Below are 20,696 nucleotides of genomic sequence, written 5' to 3' on the forward strand. Positions count from 1 at the left end.
CAGGTCACCTTGCCTGCCTGGCTGCCCCTTAGGCTTCTCACTCCCTCACTCTGAGCTGCTTCCTTACTCGTTAAGGCAAGGGCAGGGGAAATAGAGGTAAAACCACACGAAAAGTTCATTTTGTTACTTGCTCATGATATTACAGATGTGAAGTCATGGGACACCTCAGATTCTGTCTTAACTGGAGATGAGCTTTATTTATACCACTCTGTACCCTTCTCCAGAGCTCCCAGTGATACAGAGGGATGTGGAGGCAAGCAGGTGTCCTGGAAGCAGCTGTGCACTCTTGGACATGACCTGCTTTTCTCTCCCTCTCCTTCCTTCTCTTTGTCACTCCTAGCTTTTTTTTTTTTTTTAAACCTTTTCCCTTTCTTCTCTCCTGCCATACCCCTCACCTCTCCCTTCCCCTCTTTTATGAGTCTCCTGCCTAAGACCGGTTACTCTGGGGGAATGGGCTTGTGGGGGTGCCAAGCCAGGGAGGGGTCATCTCAACCCCTTTAGGAAGAGCTGACAGACAAAAGTCCTGAACTATACTTCTTTTTAGATGGTTTAGAAAATAAGAATAAAGGCTTCTAGCCAACTGCTATCCTCCCAGAGGCTGAGGCACCCATCACCCAGCTCCAGGAGGCACCATTCACAAGCACTAGGGGATAAATTTGTGCCCAGGCACAAAGAGCCCAGGTGGCTCTGCCAGGAGTAGCCCAGGTGCCTCTGGGAAAAACTGGGCTCTACTGGCTTTCTTATGCTCTTACCACAAATTAAAGGAGGCATCCAAATGGCAGCCAGGGAGCATGGCAGTGGGATAAATAGAAATGCACAGATGATGTAGATGGGCTCACAGAGAAATTCCATCTTACTGCTGACAGTGGTTTACAGAATACTGTCCAGATGATTTTTTCCACCCGCAGGATGCTCTGGGAGGGACTTCCTCCTCATCTCCAGAACAGCCTTGGTTGCCACCAGAGCCTCTCCTGGGGGAGAAGTAGGGGTTAGAACCCAGGTGGGAGAACACCAGAGGGTCTCCTGAGACAATTGAGGGAAGGTGGGGCAAGAAGCTCCCCAATCAGGGCCTCCCGGGGCATCCTGGTCAGAGAGCAGGCTACAGCCAGGCCTCCTGTCTCAAGACTGGCCCCAGATGCTTCCAGAGGCCTGGAAAGTGCAGGGCACAAGGTCCTTCTCCATGGAAGATTGCCTGGGATCCTGTGGTTTCATTCCCACTGCCTTTAGTCTTACTCTCTTTTTGCCCAACAAAGGCTTAAAAAAGAAATAAGCTGCCACTTTTTTCAAATTACTATTTTATGGAGTCCATATTCACAAAGGAAAACCCTGGAAGAATGGCTGTTGGCTTGTTTTCTTTTGGCAGATGATTTACTTTCCCAACAAATTTATCTTTTTTTCAAGTCCTAAACCTACAGCAGATATCTGAGTATGGAAAAGAAGCATTTAAGAAAATTTGGGGGGATGCCTGGATGGCTCAGTCATTTAAGGGTCTGACTTTTGATTTTGGCTCAGGTCATGATCTCATGGTTCATGAGATCAAGCCCCACATCAGGCTCTGTGCTGACAGTGTGGAGCCTCCTTGGGATTCTCTCTCTCCCTTTCTCTTGCCCCCAGCCAACTTGTGCTCTCTCTCTCTCTCAAAATAAATAAACTTTTTTTTTTAAAAAAGAAAATTTTGAATGGCAAGGTCCACTATCTGAGATTTAAAACTTGCTGAAAATAATCCATGCCTTATATAATCAAGTGTTAATTAAATTGAGAATACATAGAAAACTACTAGCAAATAATATATGGCATTTACTGGGTATCAGATATGGTACTTTACTTGTATATTAGCTGTAAATCGTCACCATAACTCTGTGACATGCATGCTGCTATTATCCCCAATGTAGACAGGGAGAATTGATGCCTAGAAGTTCATCTAACTTCCACAGGGTCACTCAGCTGATATGTGGCAGTGCTGGGATTGGAGCTCAGGCCATACGGCCCAGAGTCCCAACTAGTGACCACCGAACTGCCGAATGGCATGACATTTGGACTGAGAATCACTGCCTGCTGCTCCCTAACTTTTAAGGCTGTCCCTAATATAACCACTAACCATAATGATAAAGGTGATGACTATGTCCCAAATTAGAGATAAATGATTTCGTATACACTACTTTTCCTGCGTTAATAAAACAATGCTACCATGGCTGTTTTACAAATGAGAAAACTGAAAGCAAAGAAGTAAAATGACTTACCCAAGAAAAGGCAGAGGCAAGATTAGAATTCAGTTTCTTCTTCCCTCCTACCACCCTCCACCTCATGAAGCCCTGGCAAAGAAGTTTCTGTTCTAGCCATGCTGGTGGCCAGGCATATGTGAGGCTCACGTGTAAGGGATGTACCTCATCGCTCTTAAGAGTAAATAGTATGAACAAGACATAGCCACACAATAGTGCTGTTGTTTCCCCCAGGCTCATGTAAGAAAAAGTCAATTTGGGGCACCTGGGTGGCTCAATCTGTTAAGTCTCCAACTCTTGATTTCGACTCAGGTCATGATCTCTGGGTTTATGAGATTGAGCCCCACACTGGGCTCTGTGCTGCTAGCACAGAGCCTGCTTGGGATTCTCTCTCTCTCTCTCTCTCTCTCTCTCTCTCTCTCTTCCTCCCCCTCCCTCCCTCAAACTAAATAAACATTTTTTTAAATCAATTAGCACAGGGCGCTCAAATGTATGTATGTAATTACAGCATCCCTATGGGAACACCAGCAAAGCTAGCTGTAAAGGCAGGCAAACTTCTTTTTACACAGCATACTCTCCGGGAACGAGGTCAAAATAACCGTACTTAGTAGGAATGGGAATTGGTTGTCCACAGGGGAGAATTTTTTCCCTGGAGCCACCAAGCAACCACCATCACCCACGGGATAGGTCTCATTACCCTGGCCCTCTCACTACGGGGCATTGGCTTGAGGATCTGCCCCCAAGGGCATCTTTAAAAGAGGTTAGTTAGCACTTCACAAGGTGACACCAGCCTCAAAGCATTAAGCGAGCCAGTGCAGCCTGCGTTTCAACATGTAAGGCTGGTTTCTAAGAAAGCAACAGAGGGGCTACGTACACTTTTGAGAAAAGAAGACAAATTCTCAGAAGACAGCTTCAAATTATAGAAATTCCATACTCAAACAGTAAAAGGAGTTGAGTCTAGAACAACAAGAGTTCTATGGAAACAACTTAAAAAAAAAAGAGACAGAGCGTGAGCAGGGGAGGGGCAGAGAGAAGGGGAGACACAGTATCCGAAGCAGGCTCCAGGCTCCAAGCTGTCAGCACAGAGCCCGATGTGGGGCTCGAACTCACGAACTGTGAGATCATGACCTGAGCCCAAGTCGGACGTTCAACCGACTGAGCCACCCAAGGCGCCCCTGAAAACAACTTCAATGCAACATTCTGAAACTCCGCCATGCTACCTTACTTTCGAGAGGGATTCCACAGTCAGGCCTGTCGTGGAGCTGCTCTGTGGGAATGGCTCCACAGCCTGTTATCAGGAGGCAGTTCCAACTCACACAGGAGCAGATGGACAACCAGCCCCACCCGAGGGCACGAGTCCTGGGAGGCTCCAGGGTATTTTGGTCAGTTCTAGAAGTGTCACATTTGGCATCTGACATTTCCCCCCAACCAGTCTGCTTTTGAATTGGATGTTATGTTTTTCCGTTAATCTACTTTTCTAAACAGGGTGGTTTGGGGTTTTTTTTGTTTTGTTGTTTGTTTGTTTGTTTGTTTGTTTTTAGTCCAGATAGCTGCAGACGTTGTTTTTCGTTTAGGATCTAGTTTAGTGTTAATTTTAAATTGTAATCATCCACAGGCCGCCTGGGTGGCTCAGTAGTTTAAGTGTCCAATTGTTGGTTTCGGCTCAGGTCATGATCCCAGATCAAGCCCCACATCAAGCGCTATCAGCACAGAGCCTGCTTCGGAGTCTCTCTGTCTCTCTGTCTCTCTGTCTCTCTGTCTCTGCTCTTTCCCTGCTCATGCTCTCTCTTTCTCAAAATAAATAAACTTAAAAAAATAATTGTAGTTATCCACAGAAGAAATTCTTAATCTCATTTACTTCCTCATTGCCTCTGTTTCCTTTTGAAAAGTAACTTTTATCAGTGGCCCTAGGGATTTTGAGCTAAAGGAATCTGAAGGGTACTTCTGTGCACCCGTCCATTTAGCCAGTCCTGATGATGGTGGTGATAAAAACAAAAACCCCACTATCTCACATTTGTATGATGGTTTAGCAATAATAGAATACTTACGTGTAATTTTGGACTTATATTGTATTTTTTGCCTCTCTGTAATTAAATGAGACTTTAGCAGTGGAGGTTTTTGTTTTGTTTTGTTTTGTTTTTTAAATATATGAATGTTACATAGTCACTTAGTCCCATTGGGAGTTTTTTTTAACAGATGTAGTTCAAGTATACAGCATCAGTCCAGATACAAGCTGGCTCTGTCAGCTAATTTAGCCTCAGAGATTAAGGAAAATAGACTTTTGCCAAGAATCACCAGCAAATTTGTTGTTGTTTCTTTTTAAATCTGAGTGATTAACTGGCTTTGTTTGTTTACTTCTTTGTTTTATGGCATGCTTATCCATAATAATCCCCCTGAAGCACTTCCCATTAATCTTTAACCTCAAGATTTGTGGTAGCTGCCAGGTCATTAACCGTATTTCTTCATTGGCAGCTGCCTGTACGGCCTGGTCCTGACATTCCAGAAAACCAGTCTTTCTCCCTGGACTCAGGCAGACTTTCCCAGCACTGATGCATTGCACCTGGCATTCCCTGCTGTGGGAGTCAGGAAAGAGAGGCTTGGTTTAGAAAAGTATCCATCCTTAGGTTGGACCACATGAAATTGCCAATATTCCACCGTCTTTTACTTGTAAAAGATGTAAGTAATTCTGTAACAGTGGTAATTCTGTAAGATTCAATCTAAGAGGTAACTGTGGGCTTTTTATAGTCTGGATGTGAAATTCTTCCTGGGCAGTGGAAGGTTAGATCAGCTGTTTGTGATAGGACCATGTAACAAGAACTATGATATTTTAATGTAACAATTATCATGGGTTGGTTGTCAAAGTCTTTTCGTGTCTGGTGTGCTGTTTACTATGCCTTACTCTAATCAGTGAGTGAGCTGCGGTTGAAGAAGATGCTTTGAAACTGCACGATACTCTCTCCATTGTCAGCATCCATTTATTTGAACCTGATGACAACCTGGGAGTTCTCGGGCTGGTAGAATTGCTCAGACACCTAGAGCTTACACCATGAGTAAGCAAGGGCTTCTGCTTCCAGGCCCTCCAGCAGTGGGCCCAGAGCAAGTCACAAGGGAGCCTCGGGTGGGGGAGTTCCAGGGCTACAGCACGTCACTCCCTTGTTTTGGAATGTCGCCCTCTATGATAAGGCACAGAGCAGTGGCTCAAATGCACGAAATGCTGGTAGCAGCCTAGTAGTCGAAAACCTGGGCCTGAGTCCAAACTAGTGGGTTAGATACCAGTTCCATCCCTTATAGCCATGTGACTTGGCATGTGCCCCAGTCTCCTCCTGCGTAAATGGCAGTGCACAGCCCCTACGTCTCAGGTTGTGGCAAGGATTAAGTGAGTTAATGTCTACAGAAAGTATCTAGAGCATTGCCTGATACATAGTGAGTGGGCAGCAAATGTTTGTGCCATTTTATTATTACTGTGACTGCTAGATATCACTATATTGCTTGGAAACCAAAAGCAGCATTAGGGCACTGCCCGGTTCTTTTTAAATATTGATCATCGAATTGGAATGCTAGCATAGAGGCAACTTAAAAATCTCTGATCCTCTCACTTCCTTGTCTTACTAGGCAGCAAGACCTGCCCAGACTATTCCTTTATCCAGCCCCCTTTCTGCTACCCCTGAGCCTTTGGGGTGTGGGAGTGGCAGGGAATGGGGGTCAAGCACAGGGTTTGGGCTCATCCTCCCCTCCTCTTATCAGAACAAGATGCATCAGGTCAGCCCTGAATGAGGAAACACTCCATAACGGCTTCTGTGAGGCTCCTGGGCTTAGCCAGCACATGTCTGCGTATTTTGTGTGAAATGTAGAAAGCAAGGCACAGGTACATTTATGTTAGTCACTCTGGCAAGGGTAGGAAATCCATCTTGGGATAGCAAATCTGTGATTGGGAACATTTCAGCACACAAACATAAGCAAGAAAGGCCTGACCGAGGGCTGACGAGAAGACACCCAGTAAATAACCTTGTCTTTTACCTTGCTTTCTTAAAGCTTAAAAGTTAGACAGGATTGTTGTAACAGTGTTCCATTAGGGTTTTTTCTGGTTACAATATAATTATTTAAGAAAATATGTGTGGTTCCAACCCCAGTGTATGAGGCCTGCCCCCACATGGGGGTCTGAAAGCTGACTTCTGCTCTGTGCTCCCCCCTACCTCCCCACCCCTGCCCCCCACCCCCACCACCATCACCCCAGTCCTCCCCCCTCCCCCTCCCCCACGAGGCTTCCTTGCTTTCTTTCATGGAGTGTAGTCTGCTTTTACACACATAACCCAACCATGCCCTCTCAGGATGCTCCTGGAGAGCTCCCTGCTCCTCTCCCCCCCCCATCTTCTCCCCCCTCTCCCCTGCCCCTCTCCTTCCTCCCTCCTCTTCCCCCTCCTCCCTTTTTCTGCAATTACCCCTGTGGGCCACTCAGCCTGCTGTCTTGTTTATTGTGTGGTAATGTCACCACATCTGACCACATCTTGGTTTGTGGCTCACAGATTTTGTCTCTGCTGTTGAGTCAGGAGGCAGGGTAGTTGTCGAAAGTTTGTCACTTTGCAGAGAGGGAGTGGACGGTTTATAAATTTTGAATCCCTCTGTTAACTTTACACTAGAATCTAGGGGTTTTGTGTTTTGGAAAAATTGATATTGAGTGTGAGCTTGTGGTTTTGGAGAAAGGTCAGCCTCTCACAGGAATACTTTACGTAAAATAGTTTCGCATATGTGCGATTCTTCGGCACTGTCAAATACCTCAAGCCATCTAATAAAAAGGATGGGACTGTGGTAAGAGACTGAATCGTTACTGACAAGAAATGCGGTCTACCGCGGATATGCTCAGAACTCTGTTCCTACCTCGATTCTAGAGCATTACATGCAGTGGTTTTCTTTTTTTCTTTGTGAACTTACAAAGAACGAATGCTTCGTGATCTCTGTGTCCTTTATTCTCATGGGTCTGCTCTCCCAGTGTTGGGCAGTGGGGTTTACTTACAGGTCTGGAGGATGCACGATGGGCAGGAGAAAATCAGAAATGAGGGGCTTTTCTTAAATTAACTTGGCCCTTTATTTTTAACGTTGTGAGCTTTTTAACTTTATGGATTCAGTTCTACTCAGCTGACATCAGAAATATTAGTCTGTGGTCTCCAGCCAGCCATGCATTAACGATATGACCTCAAGATGTCATAACTCCTTTGTGCTTCAACTTTTCCAGCTGCAAAATGATGATAGTATCTTTTCCTACATTTTCCTGGGCTGACTTGAAAAGGTAGGAAAGAATGTGTAGGAAACTTGTCCTGAGCACCTTCAAAACAAGCTGATTTGAAATGTCAGTAATTGTACCTCTTGCTCAGGACTGCCCACCCCTCACCATGCGGCTGCGCCCCCACCCTCCCCGTGGGGCTGTGCCGGCCACGTGTGCACTGTGAAGGCCAGCATGGCATCCCTGTCCCGCATTCCCAGCATATTTACTTTCTGAGTGATCCCACCAGTTCCCCTGAATGGAAGAATTGAGCTTTCACAGAGGATTTTCCAGCTTTCTGCCCACACAGATCCAGAAGTTAGCCATTTACAATACAGGAAAAGGGGAGGCACTCTATCTGCAGTGTGTGCCTTAGAACAGACACAGTGCCTACCAGAGAGCCACCTTGAGCCCTGCTGCCTGGGTGAAAAAGTATCAAAGTGTTTCCTTCTGCTACTCTAGAGTTACTCAGTATTACAGCTAAAAAGGACCTCACCAGTCCCTGTCCAAGTGTCTCCATTTATACATAAGGACACAGGCCCAGAGCTGGGAAGCCCTTGTCCAGGATCCCACAGCAAATTTCTGACAAAGCCTGAGCTGAGCCTGCACCCAGTCTGCTGACCCACAGGCCATATTTTTCTTCCACTCCCCTCTGCTTCCGTGAGGCCGAAACCAGGGCAGCTGACAGCAGGAGGATCGGGATGAGAAGGAAGAGACGGTGACAGGCAAGTGAGGGCCAAGGAAAGAGGCTTGAGACGCTTGGCCAGGACTCTTCCCCGCCCCTGCCACTCTGTCCACTCTTAGGGTATCCCTTGGTTTCCAAAGCACCTGGAGGATTTGGGGTATTGCCCACAGGTGCTTGCCCTGTGCTGGGCCTGAAGCCATATGGGCACCGGCCTGGATGCTGAGCCCCCAGGCCACTGGTACTTCTACTGTCCCAGTAGGGAGTGGGCAGCAGCCGGGCAGGGAGCTTGGACAGTGGGCAGTGACCCTGGAGGAGTCATGAGATTCCCCGGGGAGGAGAAGCCCGGGATGTTTGGCCAAGGAGCAGCCTGGAGAAGGGGCAGGCGAGGCTGACGGGCTTGGGTCAAGCTAACCTAGGCTTAAGGCCCAGCCCTGAGTGATGCTGAGTAAGTTACTTACCTTCTCTGATGTTAACAGGAATTTCTTCCTCAAGGGGTTCCTGTGAGGAACAAATGAGACGATGTTTGTAAACATCTAAGTGTTCAGCAAATGTCAGCTCAAATCAAAATTAACAGTTAAGGATCTGGTGGCTGGTGGCAGCAGGTACCAAGGCACCTTCCTACACCTGCCCAAGGGTCCGGCATCCCGTCCCCATGGCCCCAGTGGAGGTGCTGTCAATGCCCTGCAAGTTCCCGCTGTACAGACCATGTCGGTAACCTTGAGAGGCCAAGGAACTCTTCAGAGCTCAGAGATATGTAGTTCCTGATCCCACCTTTGATCCCTTTCTTCCAGATTCATGTGCTCCCAGCTGCCCAATCAGGTCCTGAAGAGCATCAGCATCATCGACAGTCCCGGCATCCTGTCTGGGGAGAAGCAACGCATCAGCCGAGGTCAGTGCCCACCCCTGTCCCAACCCTCCTCTGCTGCTGCTGAGGCTCGCTATCATGCCAGGGGAGGGTTTCTGTTTCTGTCGGATTCTGTCCACCCCACCCCACCCCCCCAACCGGGATGCCTCCAGCAGCCCTGGGAAGCCCAGGTGTCCAGAGCTGTAGGGCTCTGAGAAGCCACCAGGATGCATGGCATCAAAGGTTCTCATTTCAACTGAAAAACTTTCTGGTAATCTCTTCGTTCCTTTAAACACTGCCATTTGCCACTAGTGCCTACCTCGTGTAAATCTTCTCAGAGGGGACATGCATATCACTACTAACCATTCCCTTAGACATGGGAATAAAGGAGGTAGGTAGTCACGGCCAGGGAGAGAAGCCCTTCCCCTGCTCGTCCTCCCTTCCCTGTTGGCACATGGCCCGTGGCCTCTGTGGCACCCCTGTGATGAGTCAGCCCTTATTGGTATCTGTGGAGCCAGACACTGTGCTGTGTGCTGGGGATGCAGCAAAAACAGGTACGGTTAGTTTCTGCCCTCAAGGAGCTAATGTTCTAATGAGGAAGACAGATGTAAATCGAGTCGTCATAGGGAAACAGAAAATGAGACCTGAGGGGTGTCAGGGTGGCTCAGTCAGTTAAGTGTCTGACTTCAGCTCAGGTCGTGATCTCTCAGTTCGTGAGTTCGAGCCCCGCACCGGGCTCACTGCTGTTAGTGTAGATCCCGCTTCAGATCCTTTGTCCCCCTCTCTCTTTGCCCCTCCTCTGCTTGTGCTCTCTCTATCTCAAAATAAATAAATAAACTTAAAAAAAAAGAGAGAGAGAGAGAGAGAACTGGGATAAGTGCTCTGAGATGAGGGCCTTGTGTCGAGGGTGGAAGGGGACCTAGCCTGGCCTTGGGGTGTTGGGAAAGATGCCCCATGGAAGCGACATTTGAGCCAAGACCTGGAGGGTGAGTAGGAACTACCTAAGGGAGGCCTGCAGTGGGAAGGAGAGACTAGAAGGTGTTCAGAGATGAACAGAGAGTAGAAAATGCTTGTGAAGGATGGTGAATTTGGGCTTCTTCAGCCACCTGAAAACAAGGCTGAGCCCTAACCTTGTCTAGCCCTGTGCACTGTGGTTAAACAGATGGGCCTGCTCTCTCCCCCGCCCTCCTGGAGAAGGGGCCATCAGGGGCGACCCCGAGGACATAGCTTGCTCACAGTGAGGAGATGCCTGGCCGGGAGGGTGCTAGGTTGGATTCCCGCAGTCACAGAGGCAGGTCAGGTGCCCCTGGCCCTTGAAACAAAGTCTAGTCCTTCAAGGCTTTGCTAGGAGGGAAAAGACAGAGCAGATGAATTGCTGCTTCCACTTGTCCCTGATAAGTCTGCGCAACTCCTTGAATAGCAAGTCAGTAAAACTGTGTTTAGAAGTGCCAGGGTTGAGCGGTGACCTGTCTGGGGTCATGGCCCGGGGTTCTGGCTAGGCAGTGGACTCCCCCCGCCCTAATGAAGCAGAAGTACAGCTACGTAGGCTGTGGGGACACTCCCAGGAGCTAGAAAGCAAGGTCCCAAGATGGGTAAAGAAAGGCTCCCAAGGTCTGCAAGCCCTCCTTTCTCATGGCATTTCAGGAATGCTGACTTTGCAGCCTCCACGGACTCTCAGAGAGCTCAGAACCGCTTTGCTGGGCCTTCACCCATTCGGTCAGGGACTCCGTGGGCAATTAGGCCTCCCTGAGGCCTCCAAGTACCTTGCTTATAGAAAAACCCAGCATAATACTATTCTTTTCTCATAAATGTCTGTTAGTTATATTTTCTGTCATAAAGGTAATGTTTGTTATAAAGGATTCAAGCAATGAATAGGGACATACAAAATCTGTCACAATTGACCATTGTTAATGGTGTTTTCCAGCTCCTTAGAGACTTTTTCCTGTGCATATACAAACATATTATTTTTAACAGAAATGCGATTTCCAAGCACATTTTCTACCACTTGATTTTTTGACGTAATGGTCTTTCACAAACATCATTCCATGCCAGTATGTCCAAATTACTTTATTCCTCTTAACAGCTGTTTCGTTTCCATCAAAGGGACATAACATGGTGTATTTAACCAATTTGTGGATCTTGTGATGGCTAATAATCTTTCACTGTTATAAATAGTGCCACAGATAGACATCATTTTTGTACCTTTGTGCCTCAATGCCAATAGATTTTTTTTTTAAGAGCCAGTTTAGGACCACTCCTTTGGCACCATAAAAGTTGCTCTGCAGATGAAATGTTTTGTTTTAAAACGAAAATAAAGCAAACCCGTGTCCCACAGCTTTTCTGAGCCATCCATGTTTTACTGCATCTACCACTTGGCCAATTCTAATCACCCACATTCTTCAGGGTTTCTTCTTTGCTGAGCAATTACAAGTGTCTTTCAGACTACAGATTCTTTATAGTAGTGTAGCGTGGGGTGATGCTTTCAGGATGCTTTGAAGACCAGTTCTTTTTAACACTTTATAGGAATCTGATTCATATCCTGGCCCAGTACTTCCTCACATCCTGTGCACAGAAATAGCACATACGGTTCCAAGCGGGCAGTGTTCAGGCGGAACCTGCCACCCTGACAGATACAGCAGCTGGTGGGGAAGGACCGATAGCTGCAAACAATGACAGCGTTCTGCACTGTGGCTGAAGTTCCCAAGCTTGAGTACCAGACTGTGTTTGGGACAGTTGGTGGCTGGAGTCAGTTTCAGCACATTAACTCCAAAGAGTCTATACTGCTTTAGAGCTGCTTTAGCTGACACTTTTGCAGACAGTGCTACATTCTGATTCAGACTCCTCCTGCTTCCATCCGTCCAGCTTCATAAATCACACCACCACCTTCACTGGTCACTTATGTCAACATTGGGTGAGGTGGCAGATACAAATTGTGACCCCGCAGGACATTTGGAACATCTGCTATTGACTTTGTTAGCGGGGCTTTGACTTCCTTACGGGTGTTTTGTCTGTAAAAGAGGAAAGGTAGCAGCTGCTGTGCCTTCCCCTTGTCCCTTGGTGCAGTTGATGAATTAACCCTCAACAAGCAGGTCCCACTTTAGGGGCTCAGTCATCTTACCCTCTGACTCTTGATTTCGGGTCAGGTCATGATCGAGCCCTGCATCAGGCTCTGTGCTAAGCATGGAGCCTGCTTGGGATTCTCTTTCTCTCCCTCCGCTCCTCTCCCTCATTCACGCACACTCTTTCTCTCTCTGAAATTAAAAAGAAAAAAAAAGTCTCTTTAGGTGCGTATCCGTAATAGCAGTGCGAGAACAGCCGCCGTGTGCTGAGCTGTATGTCTGCACCAGGCTAATCCCGGGGGATTTGCTTGTCTACGTTAAACCTGCTCATACTCACACACTGACAGAAGCTCGGCCCTGGCCAAGTAAACCGCACGTGCCCTAACTCCCCTGGGAAAGCAGAGCCTTCCAACGATCACGAGAACTCTTTCCCCAGCTGCTAGGCAGATGGGTGACTGAGCTTGACATCTGGGGAGTGAACAGTAAACATTGTTGGCAGGGTGCTACTTCTGGAGAATGGGCTCAGAGGATGGGTGCTTCAGGCAGTCGCCAAAAGCTGAAGATGTTGTGGGTCCACCTTCTAGCTGCAGGGCTCTGCAGCCCTGGCTGAGAGTGAGAGCACGCTGGATAGGTGGTGCGGCTGCGGGGGAGGCGGTGAGGGGCCGGTGACTGCTGAGCACCCCCAGGAAGACGTGCTGACTGTACCACACCCAGAGATCTCCCCATCAGCATAGGAAAAGGCCGATGGCAGATGGAGTGGTGAAGCATTGTGCTACCTTGCTGGGAGTCGAATGGGAAGGCGGGACTAGAACTGACAAGCTGGCCCCACATCATCATTGGCATCCTCCATGAACCCCCACGGTGTTGCCCAGGCGTCCAGAGCTCTAGGGGCCAGATGGTCAGTGAGGGTGCAGCTCTAGGAAGGAATCCTGATGTGTTAGTGGTGATAGCAAAAATGGGGACTCTCAACACAGGGTTCAGTAATATAATCTCACCTCACCCACAGCTCCATTCTTCCTGGCTCATTCCTGTCTCCTGACATAACTCTGGTTCCCTTGTACCTGGTGCTGAGTAGAGGGAGAATTGTGATCAGAAGGAGGACATAGTGTTCAGTCATGGCTCCTCTCTAAGCCAAAGTCGTAGGTGACGGGAAGAAACACTCGACATTTCTACATGACAGTTCATATTTTGTGGTCTCAGGTTTAAGGCAAAACATGGCAGATCCACTCTTATTGTCAGAAGTAACTTTTACCAAACAACAAGTGTTGGCGAGGATGTGGGGAAAAAGGAACCATCGTGCGCTATTGGTGGGAAGGCAAACTGGCGTACCCACTGTGGAAAACAATTTGGAGATTCCTCAAAAAATTAAAAATAGAACTACCCTACAATCCAGTAATCACATTACTGGGTATTTACCCAAAAAAACACAAAAACACTAATTCAAAGTGACACATGCGTCCCTATGTTTATTGCAGCATTATCTACAATAGCTAGACTATGGAAGCGGCCCAAGTGCCCATCAATAGATGAATGGGTAAAGAAGATGTGGTGTGTATATATACCATGGAATATTATTCAGCCATAAAAAAGTATGAAATTTTGCCATTTACAACAACATGGATAGAGCTAGAGAGGATAATGCTAAATGAAATAAGTCAGAGAAAGACAAATACCATATCTTATATGTGGAATTTAAGAAACAAATGAGTAAAAGAAAAAAAGAGAGAGAGAGAAACCAAAAAATAGATTCTTAATTATAGAGAACAAACCAATGGTTCCCAAATGGGGGGATGGGTGAAATAGGCAATGAAAATTGAAAGAAAGAGAGAAAGGAAGAGGGAGGGAGGAAGGGAAGACAGAAGGAAGGAAGGAAAGAAGGGAGGAAGAGAGGAAGGAAGAAAAGGAAGGAAGGGAGGGAAAGAGAAAGAGAGGAAGGAAGGAAGGAAGGAAGGAAGGAAGGAAGGAAGGAAGGGCTGACCTTTACCAACTAGAATGTGCCTCAGCCCATCCTTGTCCTCATCAGAATCTTAACACCAGTCCTAGAAATCAGATCACTGGACCCCTTGCCTCCCTGCTTGGTTTTCACAGTAAAACAAGAATGCACAGTCAACATTTGGGGGGAGTGTTACCTAAATCTGTTAGGAAGCTCTATAAATAAAACCCACCAGGATAATTGATTTTGAAACAATGTTTAGTATACTCCATATGGAAACCCATTATCCTTCAGATGTTCCTTGGTTTAATTATAGTTAGCAGAAAATCTTTAGGAACAAAGGATTGAGTTCCGTGACTAAACTGTAGCTTTCTTGGCTGACATAAAGAATATCCATCATGCATGGATAAAAATGTTCTGATATATTTATAATAATTTTATGCTAATCAAGTAATAGCTACCTAAAAGTCCTACAAGCTTTTCCTGATTCTTTTCTTGTAGCCAATAAAAGAATGTTTCAATTCTCAAGATTTTCTAAATTATTTGCTTGAAAGGTATGAGTAAAATGTGAGTCGGGTCACTTTTAGGAAACATCTTTTGCCCCTCATGACAACATCCAGGTTTTTTACTTTATGTGGTGAGAAAAGAGAGCACACTTACCCACACATCCTTATTTTCATTCCTACTCTCTTATTATTCTGGCTCCTGGCCTGTTTACTTTCCAAAATACTGTTTATTCATGCTGAACCTAAACATCATCTAGGACTTATTTCTAGACGTGGCATGAACACAAGTGTGTTCCCAACTCCTGGTACAAACCTCTGGGTTCTGGTTCTCATCATAATGTCCTGGTCTGACAAGGAGAACACTGTGAAAGAAACCTAATGGAGCACCTGGTGTACTTGCCCATCTATTTAGCATGTAAGCATGTGGAGGCTCTGTTTTGGCAGTGAATAATTAGTCCTGTGATTTCCTGAAAGCATGAGGTTTTGTGATGCCTTCAACAGACTTCACTTTGGTAAACAAAAGTAACACAATTGTCCTCTTTTAACAATTTACATGACTCTAGGGATGCCTGGAGGACCCTAGGGTGGCTCAGTCGGTTAAGCGTTGACTCCTGGTTTCAGCTTAGGTCATAATCTCATGGTCCATGAGTTTGAGCCCCGAATCGGTTTCTGTGCTGACAGTGTGGAGCCTGATTGAGATTCTTTCTGTCCCTTTCTCTCTGCCCCTCCCCTGCTCTTTCTGCCTCTCTCTCTCTCTCAAAAATGAATGAATGAATGAATGAATGAATTTTTTTAAAAATCTAAATAACTCTTAAAGAAAAAACTCTTGGTCTTAATTTTCCAACAAATCTATCTGCTCCTCCAGGAACAGCACCCTGTCAATGAAAAATCTGAGAGTATCTTCTTCTGATGTCTAAGTCCTTCACTGTATAAGCCTTTCTCATTATAAGTCAACAAATACAACTGAGTAGATAGGAAAAAAAAAAGGGCAGAAAGTGTCCTGCTAGTAAACAATAAATTATGGTAGTACATTCAACAGAAGGAATCGAACTGTGCTTCAAATAACAGAACAATCACATTAGCTTCAAAAATCATTGATTGATGTTTTAGTATTTACATACAGACACCCTTAAGTCCTCTTGATTTTAGCAACATAAAGGAAGGCCCTCAAGATTAAAAAAGGCATCTGAAGACATATGACAGGATATGTGAATAAGCAGTTTCAAGGGTCTGACAACTCAGCAAAAGCTCCCAAAACATAATATCACAAAAGAACCGACAGACCCAGGGAAAGGGGATGTGCAAATCCAACCTGGAATTAATTAATAAAAGTGCAGGAAAAATAGCAAAGGTACAAACAAACTAATCAAGAGCGTACAGACACTCCTATTTAACAGGCCTTTGGAAGTTGGAAGACAAAAAAGCCAGATTTTGAAGGTGGCCCAAGAAAGGAGAGAGAATATTTAGGGCTGCCTGATAAAAATGACTTCCTCTCTCAGGCTTAGGGACCCACAGGGCCCAGGGGGACAACAGACACATACACAAGAGGAAGGAGTCTTTTCCCTAAAAGAATGAGATATAGCTCAGGAGCATCCCAGCTTTTCTGCAACACCAGAGACTGCGGTGACATGAGCTCACTGGACATGTGGCCCTCATAGGTGCTATTCCTGTCCCCAACTCCCCACCCCATGATTGATGTAGGACTTCTTGATTTTTTGTTTTGTTTCTTGGGGTTTGGGTCTAACCACAGTTCATGCTCTCTTAGGTCCTCTCCTTGTCCACTGTGGCTCCTCCCAGCTTCAGGGCATTCCCAGGCTTCATCAGCATGTCCTTGGACCTTCACCCTTGGATCTAGAAGTTGGGCAGAGAGGCTCAAGAAAGAGCAAGCTTTGAGGCACACCAATAGAGACTGCCCACTAGATTGACAGCAGTTCATTAAGGAACAAGTTCCTCTGAGATGTATTAAGCTCTTATGTGCCGTGAACCAAGCTAGGAACTGAGAGCATAAAGGTGAACAAGGTACGCCCCTGCCTGGAGTGGCTGCTGCCTAGTGTGGTCAGCCAGCCAGTCACTGATGCACCAGATTGTCACCTCAATACACTTACTACCCATTCAACCAACAGCAGGACAAAAAATGGACATGGTCACTGCCCTTATGGAATTTAAATTCTGATGGGAGGGTCTGATAAGATCAGCAGGTGGGTGAATTAATAAATCATTGTAAATAGTCATGAGGTACAGGAAGGAAACAGATGAGACACCAAGTTCAACAATAGGGGCTGAGGTAGAGCTGCCCTACTCTCCAAGCTGACTGTGGCTGAAAGCTCAGAGGAAACCGGTCTTCCGAGTGGGGTGGGGCAAGGTTTTACAAGTTTGGACTGACCACATTGTCTATTCAGATATGTCCCACCTGATATATAAGGAATATATAATATAATAGATATTCAGCTGTCAGATATTTACACATGGATTTCAGGTCCTGAATATTCATGTTTTGTTTTATTTTATTTTATTTTATTTTTTTCCCTGAGGTCTTTTCTGTTGCCTACATCAATCAGTCTGTAAACCCAGAATCAAGCAAATCACTTTCCTGGGTCCAGTCAAGGGACTGAAGTCCTGAATGTAGTATAGCGGGAAGCATGGACAATCAAAATGGACTCCCTGGGTCTAGTTCGGCTCAGCCATGTACACCACTTGCATGGCCTCAGGGAAGTTGTGAGTCTCTCTGTAAAAGGAGGGTAACAGTACTTCATGCATCATGTTGTTGTAATTGAGTTAATACATAGAAAGCAGAAAACGATGCCCCACCTAGCACACAGTAAGTGCTCAATACATGTTAGCTGTTATTACTTGCATAATATTATTGCATTATTGTTGTTGTTACTGTTGAAGGCCAAGGAGTTTTCAAAGGCTGAGTTTAATCACCCTTTATATTGGTTTATATTGGTTTCTCACCTCTTGAAGTCTTCTGTCTCATAGAGTAGGGCAAATTTTTGTCAAGTTATCTGAAAGGTAGAGTTTGCTGTTTGGGAACTGAATATTCTATTTTTAGATAAGTGTTCCTACCTTTTCCCCCACATACCTTGGTTATTTTATTGATGGTTAACTTTTAAATTTTGAAACCATATGTCCCTCTAGCCATAGAGAATAGATAGCACTCTAATTGATCATCCAGTTTAAAAAATATTAGATGAAAGAGAATTTTTTTATTTTTTTAAAGTCTATTTATTTATTTGGAGAGAGTGATAGAGAGCATGTGTGAGTGGGAAAAGGCAGAGAGAGAGAGAGAGAGAGAGAGAGAGAATCCCAAACAGGCTCCGTGCTGTCAGCATGGAGCCCAACATGGGGCTCAATCTCACCAACTGTGAGGTCAGGAACTGAGTTGAAATCAAGAGTTGCATGTTTAACCGACTGAGCCACTCAAGCACCCCTGATGAAAGAAAATTTTAAAATAACAGACGTTGTGTGTGTGTGTGTGTGTGTGTGTGTGTGTGTGTGTGTGATCTTTTTGATTTTTTTTTTATTTTAGAAGAAGTCATGGTATAAAAAGTGATGGGTAACGTTAGGGGCATGCTAGAGATACTCATTTAACACACATTTATATAGATTATACACGAGGTGCTAAGTACTGTCCTGGATGCCAGGATTCAAAATGAGTTGGACACAGGCCTTGGCCCGGATGCTCATACTCATTTGTGGTGGATGGACCTGCAAAGAAACCACTCTGATCCTGTGTGTTACAGGAGTTCTGGTAAAGAAGTTCAATGAGTAGGGGACCCCACCACCCCCCCCAGTGGGTAGTGGATGGTAGGTAGTCAGTGAAGCTGCTAAGAGAAAGGATACTTCTTCTCCCTCTTCCTTTGTTTTTTTTTTCTTTTGCATTTTCTCTCTCTTTTTTAACAAGTAGTAGTTTTTTTATATATTTAAATATTTTTAAATATTTCTTATATATGTTTTTTATATATATTTTTATAGTTTTTTTATATATTTAAAAAGTTGTGCAACCATCCCCACAACCAATTTTAGAATGTTTCCATCACCTCAAAAAGAACTCATTGTACTCATTAGCAATCACTATCAATTCTCCCCCACCCCCTAGACCCTGGCAACCACTAATCTACTTCCTGTCTCTATGGATTTGCCTATTCTGGGCATGTCATATAAATGGAATCAAACAATATGTAGCCTTTGTATCTGGCTTTTTTCACTTAGCACAGTGTGTTCAGGGTTCATCCATGTTGTAATGGGTATCAGTATTTCATTCCTTTTTTATGGTCGAGTAGCATTTCCTTGTATGGCTCTGTGACATTTTATGAATTTATCAATTGATGGACATTTGGGTTGTTTCCACTTTTCTGGCCATTTTGAATAATGCAGCTATGATTATTCACGTACGAGTTCTTGTGAAAACATACATTTTCAATTCTCTCGAGTATATACCTAAGAGCAGAATTTTGGGGTCATATGGTAACTCAATGTTTTGAGGAATGGCTCAGTTTTCCAAAAAGGCTGCATCATTTTACATTCCCACCAGCACAATATAAGCATTCCAGTTTCTCTCCATCTTCATCAACACTGTTGTTTTGATTAGAACCATCCCAGTAGGTATGAAGTGGTATTTCATTGTGGTTTCAATTTGCATTTCTCTGATGGCTAATGATGTTGAACATCTTCTCATGTGCTTTGTTAGCCATTTGTAGATCTTCTTTGAAGAAATGTCTATGTAGATTCTTTGCTCATTTTTGATTGGATTGTTTGTCTTTTTATTGTTGAGTTTTAATATTCCTTATGTATCCTCTCTACTAGTCAAATATTGATTTGAGAATATTTTGTCTCATGTCCTGGGTTGTCTTTTCACTGTCTTTATGGTATCATCTGAACCACAAAATTTTTTCATTTTAATGAAAGCTAATTTATCTGTTTTGATTTTTGTCACTTTGCCTAACCCAAGCTCATGAAAATTTAATCCTATATTTTTTCTAAGAGATTCATAGTGCTAGCACTTACATTTAGGTCATTGGTCCATATTAAGTTAATTTTTATTTATGGTGTGAGGTTGGGGTCCACCTTGATTATTTTGCATGTGTGTATCCAGTTGTCCCAGCACCGTTTGTTAAAAAGACAATACTTTCCCCCATTGAATTGTCGTGGCACCCGCGTTGAAAATCAGTTGGTTGTAAGGCACCTGGGTGGCTCAGTCAGTTAAGCATCTGACTCTTGATTTAGGCTCAGGTCATGATCTCATGAGATTGAGCCCCATGTCATGTTCTATACTGGGCATGGAACTTACTTAAGATTCTCTCTCTCCCTCTACTGCTCATGCTCACTCTCTCTCTCTCTTAAAAAAAAAAAAAAAAAAAAAAAGGACAAATCCGTTGGCTAGACCTATGGTTTATTTCTGCTCTCTCAATTCTATTTCATTGATCTATATGTATCTCACCTTATGAGACAGCACTTCTTGATCAGAGCTTCCAGGTAAGTCAGTGAGTTCATCAGCCAGCAAGTTCAGGGCCTTATGAGATAGGGTATGGACACAATGAGATGATGGAGTGAAGCTTTTACCACAGCACCTGTCTGGTTCATAGTCAAGAGAAAGGTAACCGTGGCTGCCCTTCCTTACTATTGTTACCCTCTCCCACGCAGCAGAAAGGGTGTGTGCAAGAACAGGGGAAGATGTGTGAGCCGGGGTCCTTTGGTGGAACATGAGTTGTGCATGTGGCTGGAACATGGGCGTGTGGTGAGTGGGCACGTGTGACAGGAGACTGGGTTTTGTCCTGAAGGCCGCACGAAACACTGAGGAGTGTGAGGTAAAGGGGTGATATGTTAAAGAATTCCATAGAAGAGAACCTATGTCCTCATGAAGCCATTTTTATATTTAGAGCTTGAGCTCAATGACTTGTTTCAGAGCTTTGTTTGAATTTGGCAGCAAAAAAAAGTGTCCATCCCCAGGGAATGGGGCTGACCACCGATGATTTGTTGGCAGATCCTGTTTTCTGGCCAGTGCTAAGGCCAGTTGGGGTGTGAGGTCTTGGACATCACTCGTTTCTTGGGCCTCCAACAGGAAATCCTGGTTCCTTTTTGTTTCGGGGAAGTTTGCTGACAAACGCATTCATGGCTCCTTTTCCGCCACTGCCACAGGAAATTCCACACCACAAGTGTTGCTGCTTCTGTCCCTAATGGGAGCCCGTCATCA

The 20,696-nt window shown here is 45.1% G+C and overlaps 1 protein-coding gene across 1 annotated transcript in view; it reads left to right on the plus strand.

Moving 5' to 3' along the window:
• The window catches only part of EHD4 (EH domain containing 4), an 87,625-nt gene that overhangs the window by 21,874 nt on the left and 45,055 nt on the right, over positions 1-20,696 (plus strand). The window contains exon 3 of the mRNA XM_047075262.1: positions 8,953-9,050. Within this exon, the coding sequence (XP_046931218.1) occupies positions 8,953-9,050 (98 nt within the window). The remainder of the gene's footprint in view (positions 1-8,952; positions 9,051-20,696) is intronic.

Source organism: Lynx rufus, unplaced genomic scaffold (assembly GCF_022079265.1).
Source record: "Lynx rufus isolate CCGP_SWC_20201006 ecotype Redwood Valley unplaced genomic scaffold, mLynRuf1.p SCAF_13, whole genome shotgun sequence".
Classification (NCBI taxonomy): domain Eukaryota; kingdom Metazoa; phylum Chordata; class Mammalia; order Carnivora; family Felidae; genus Lynx; species Lynx rufus.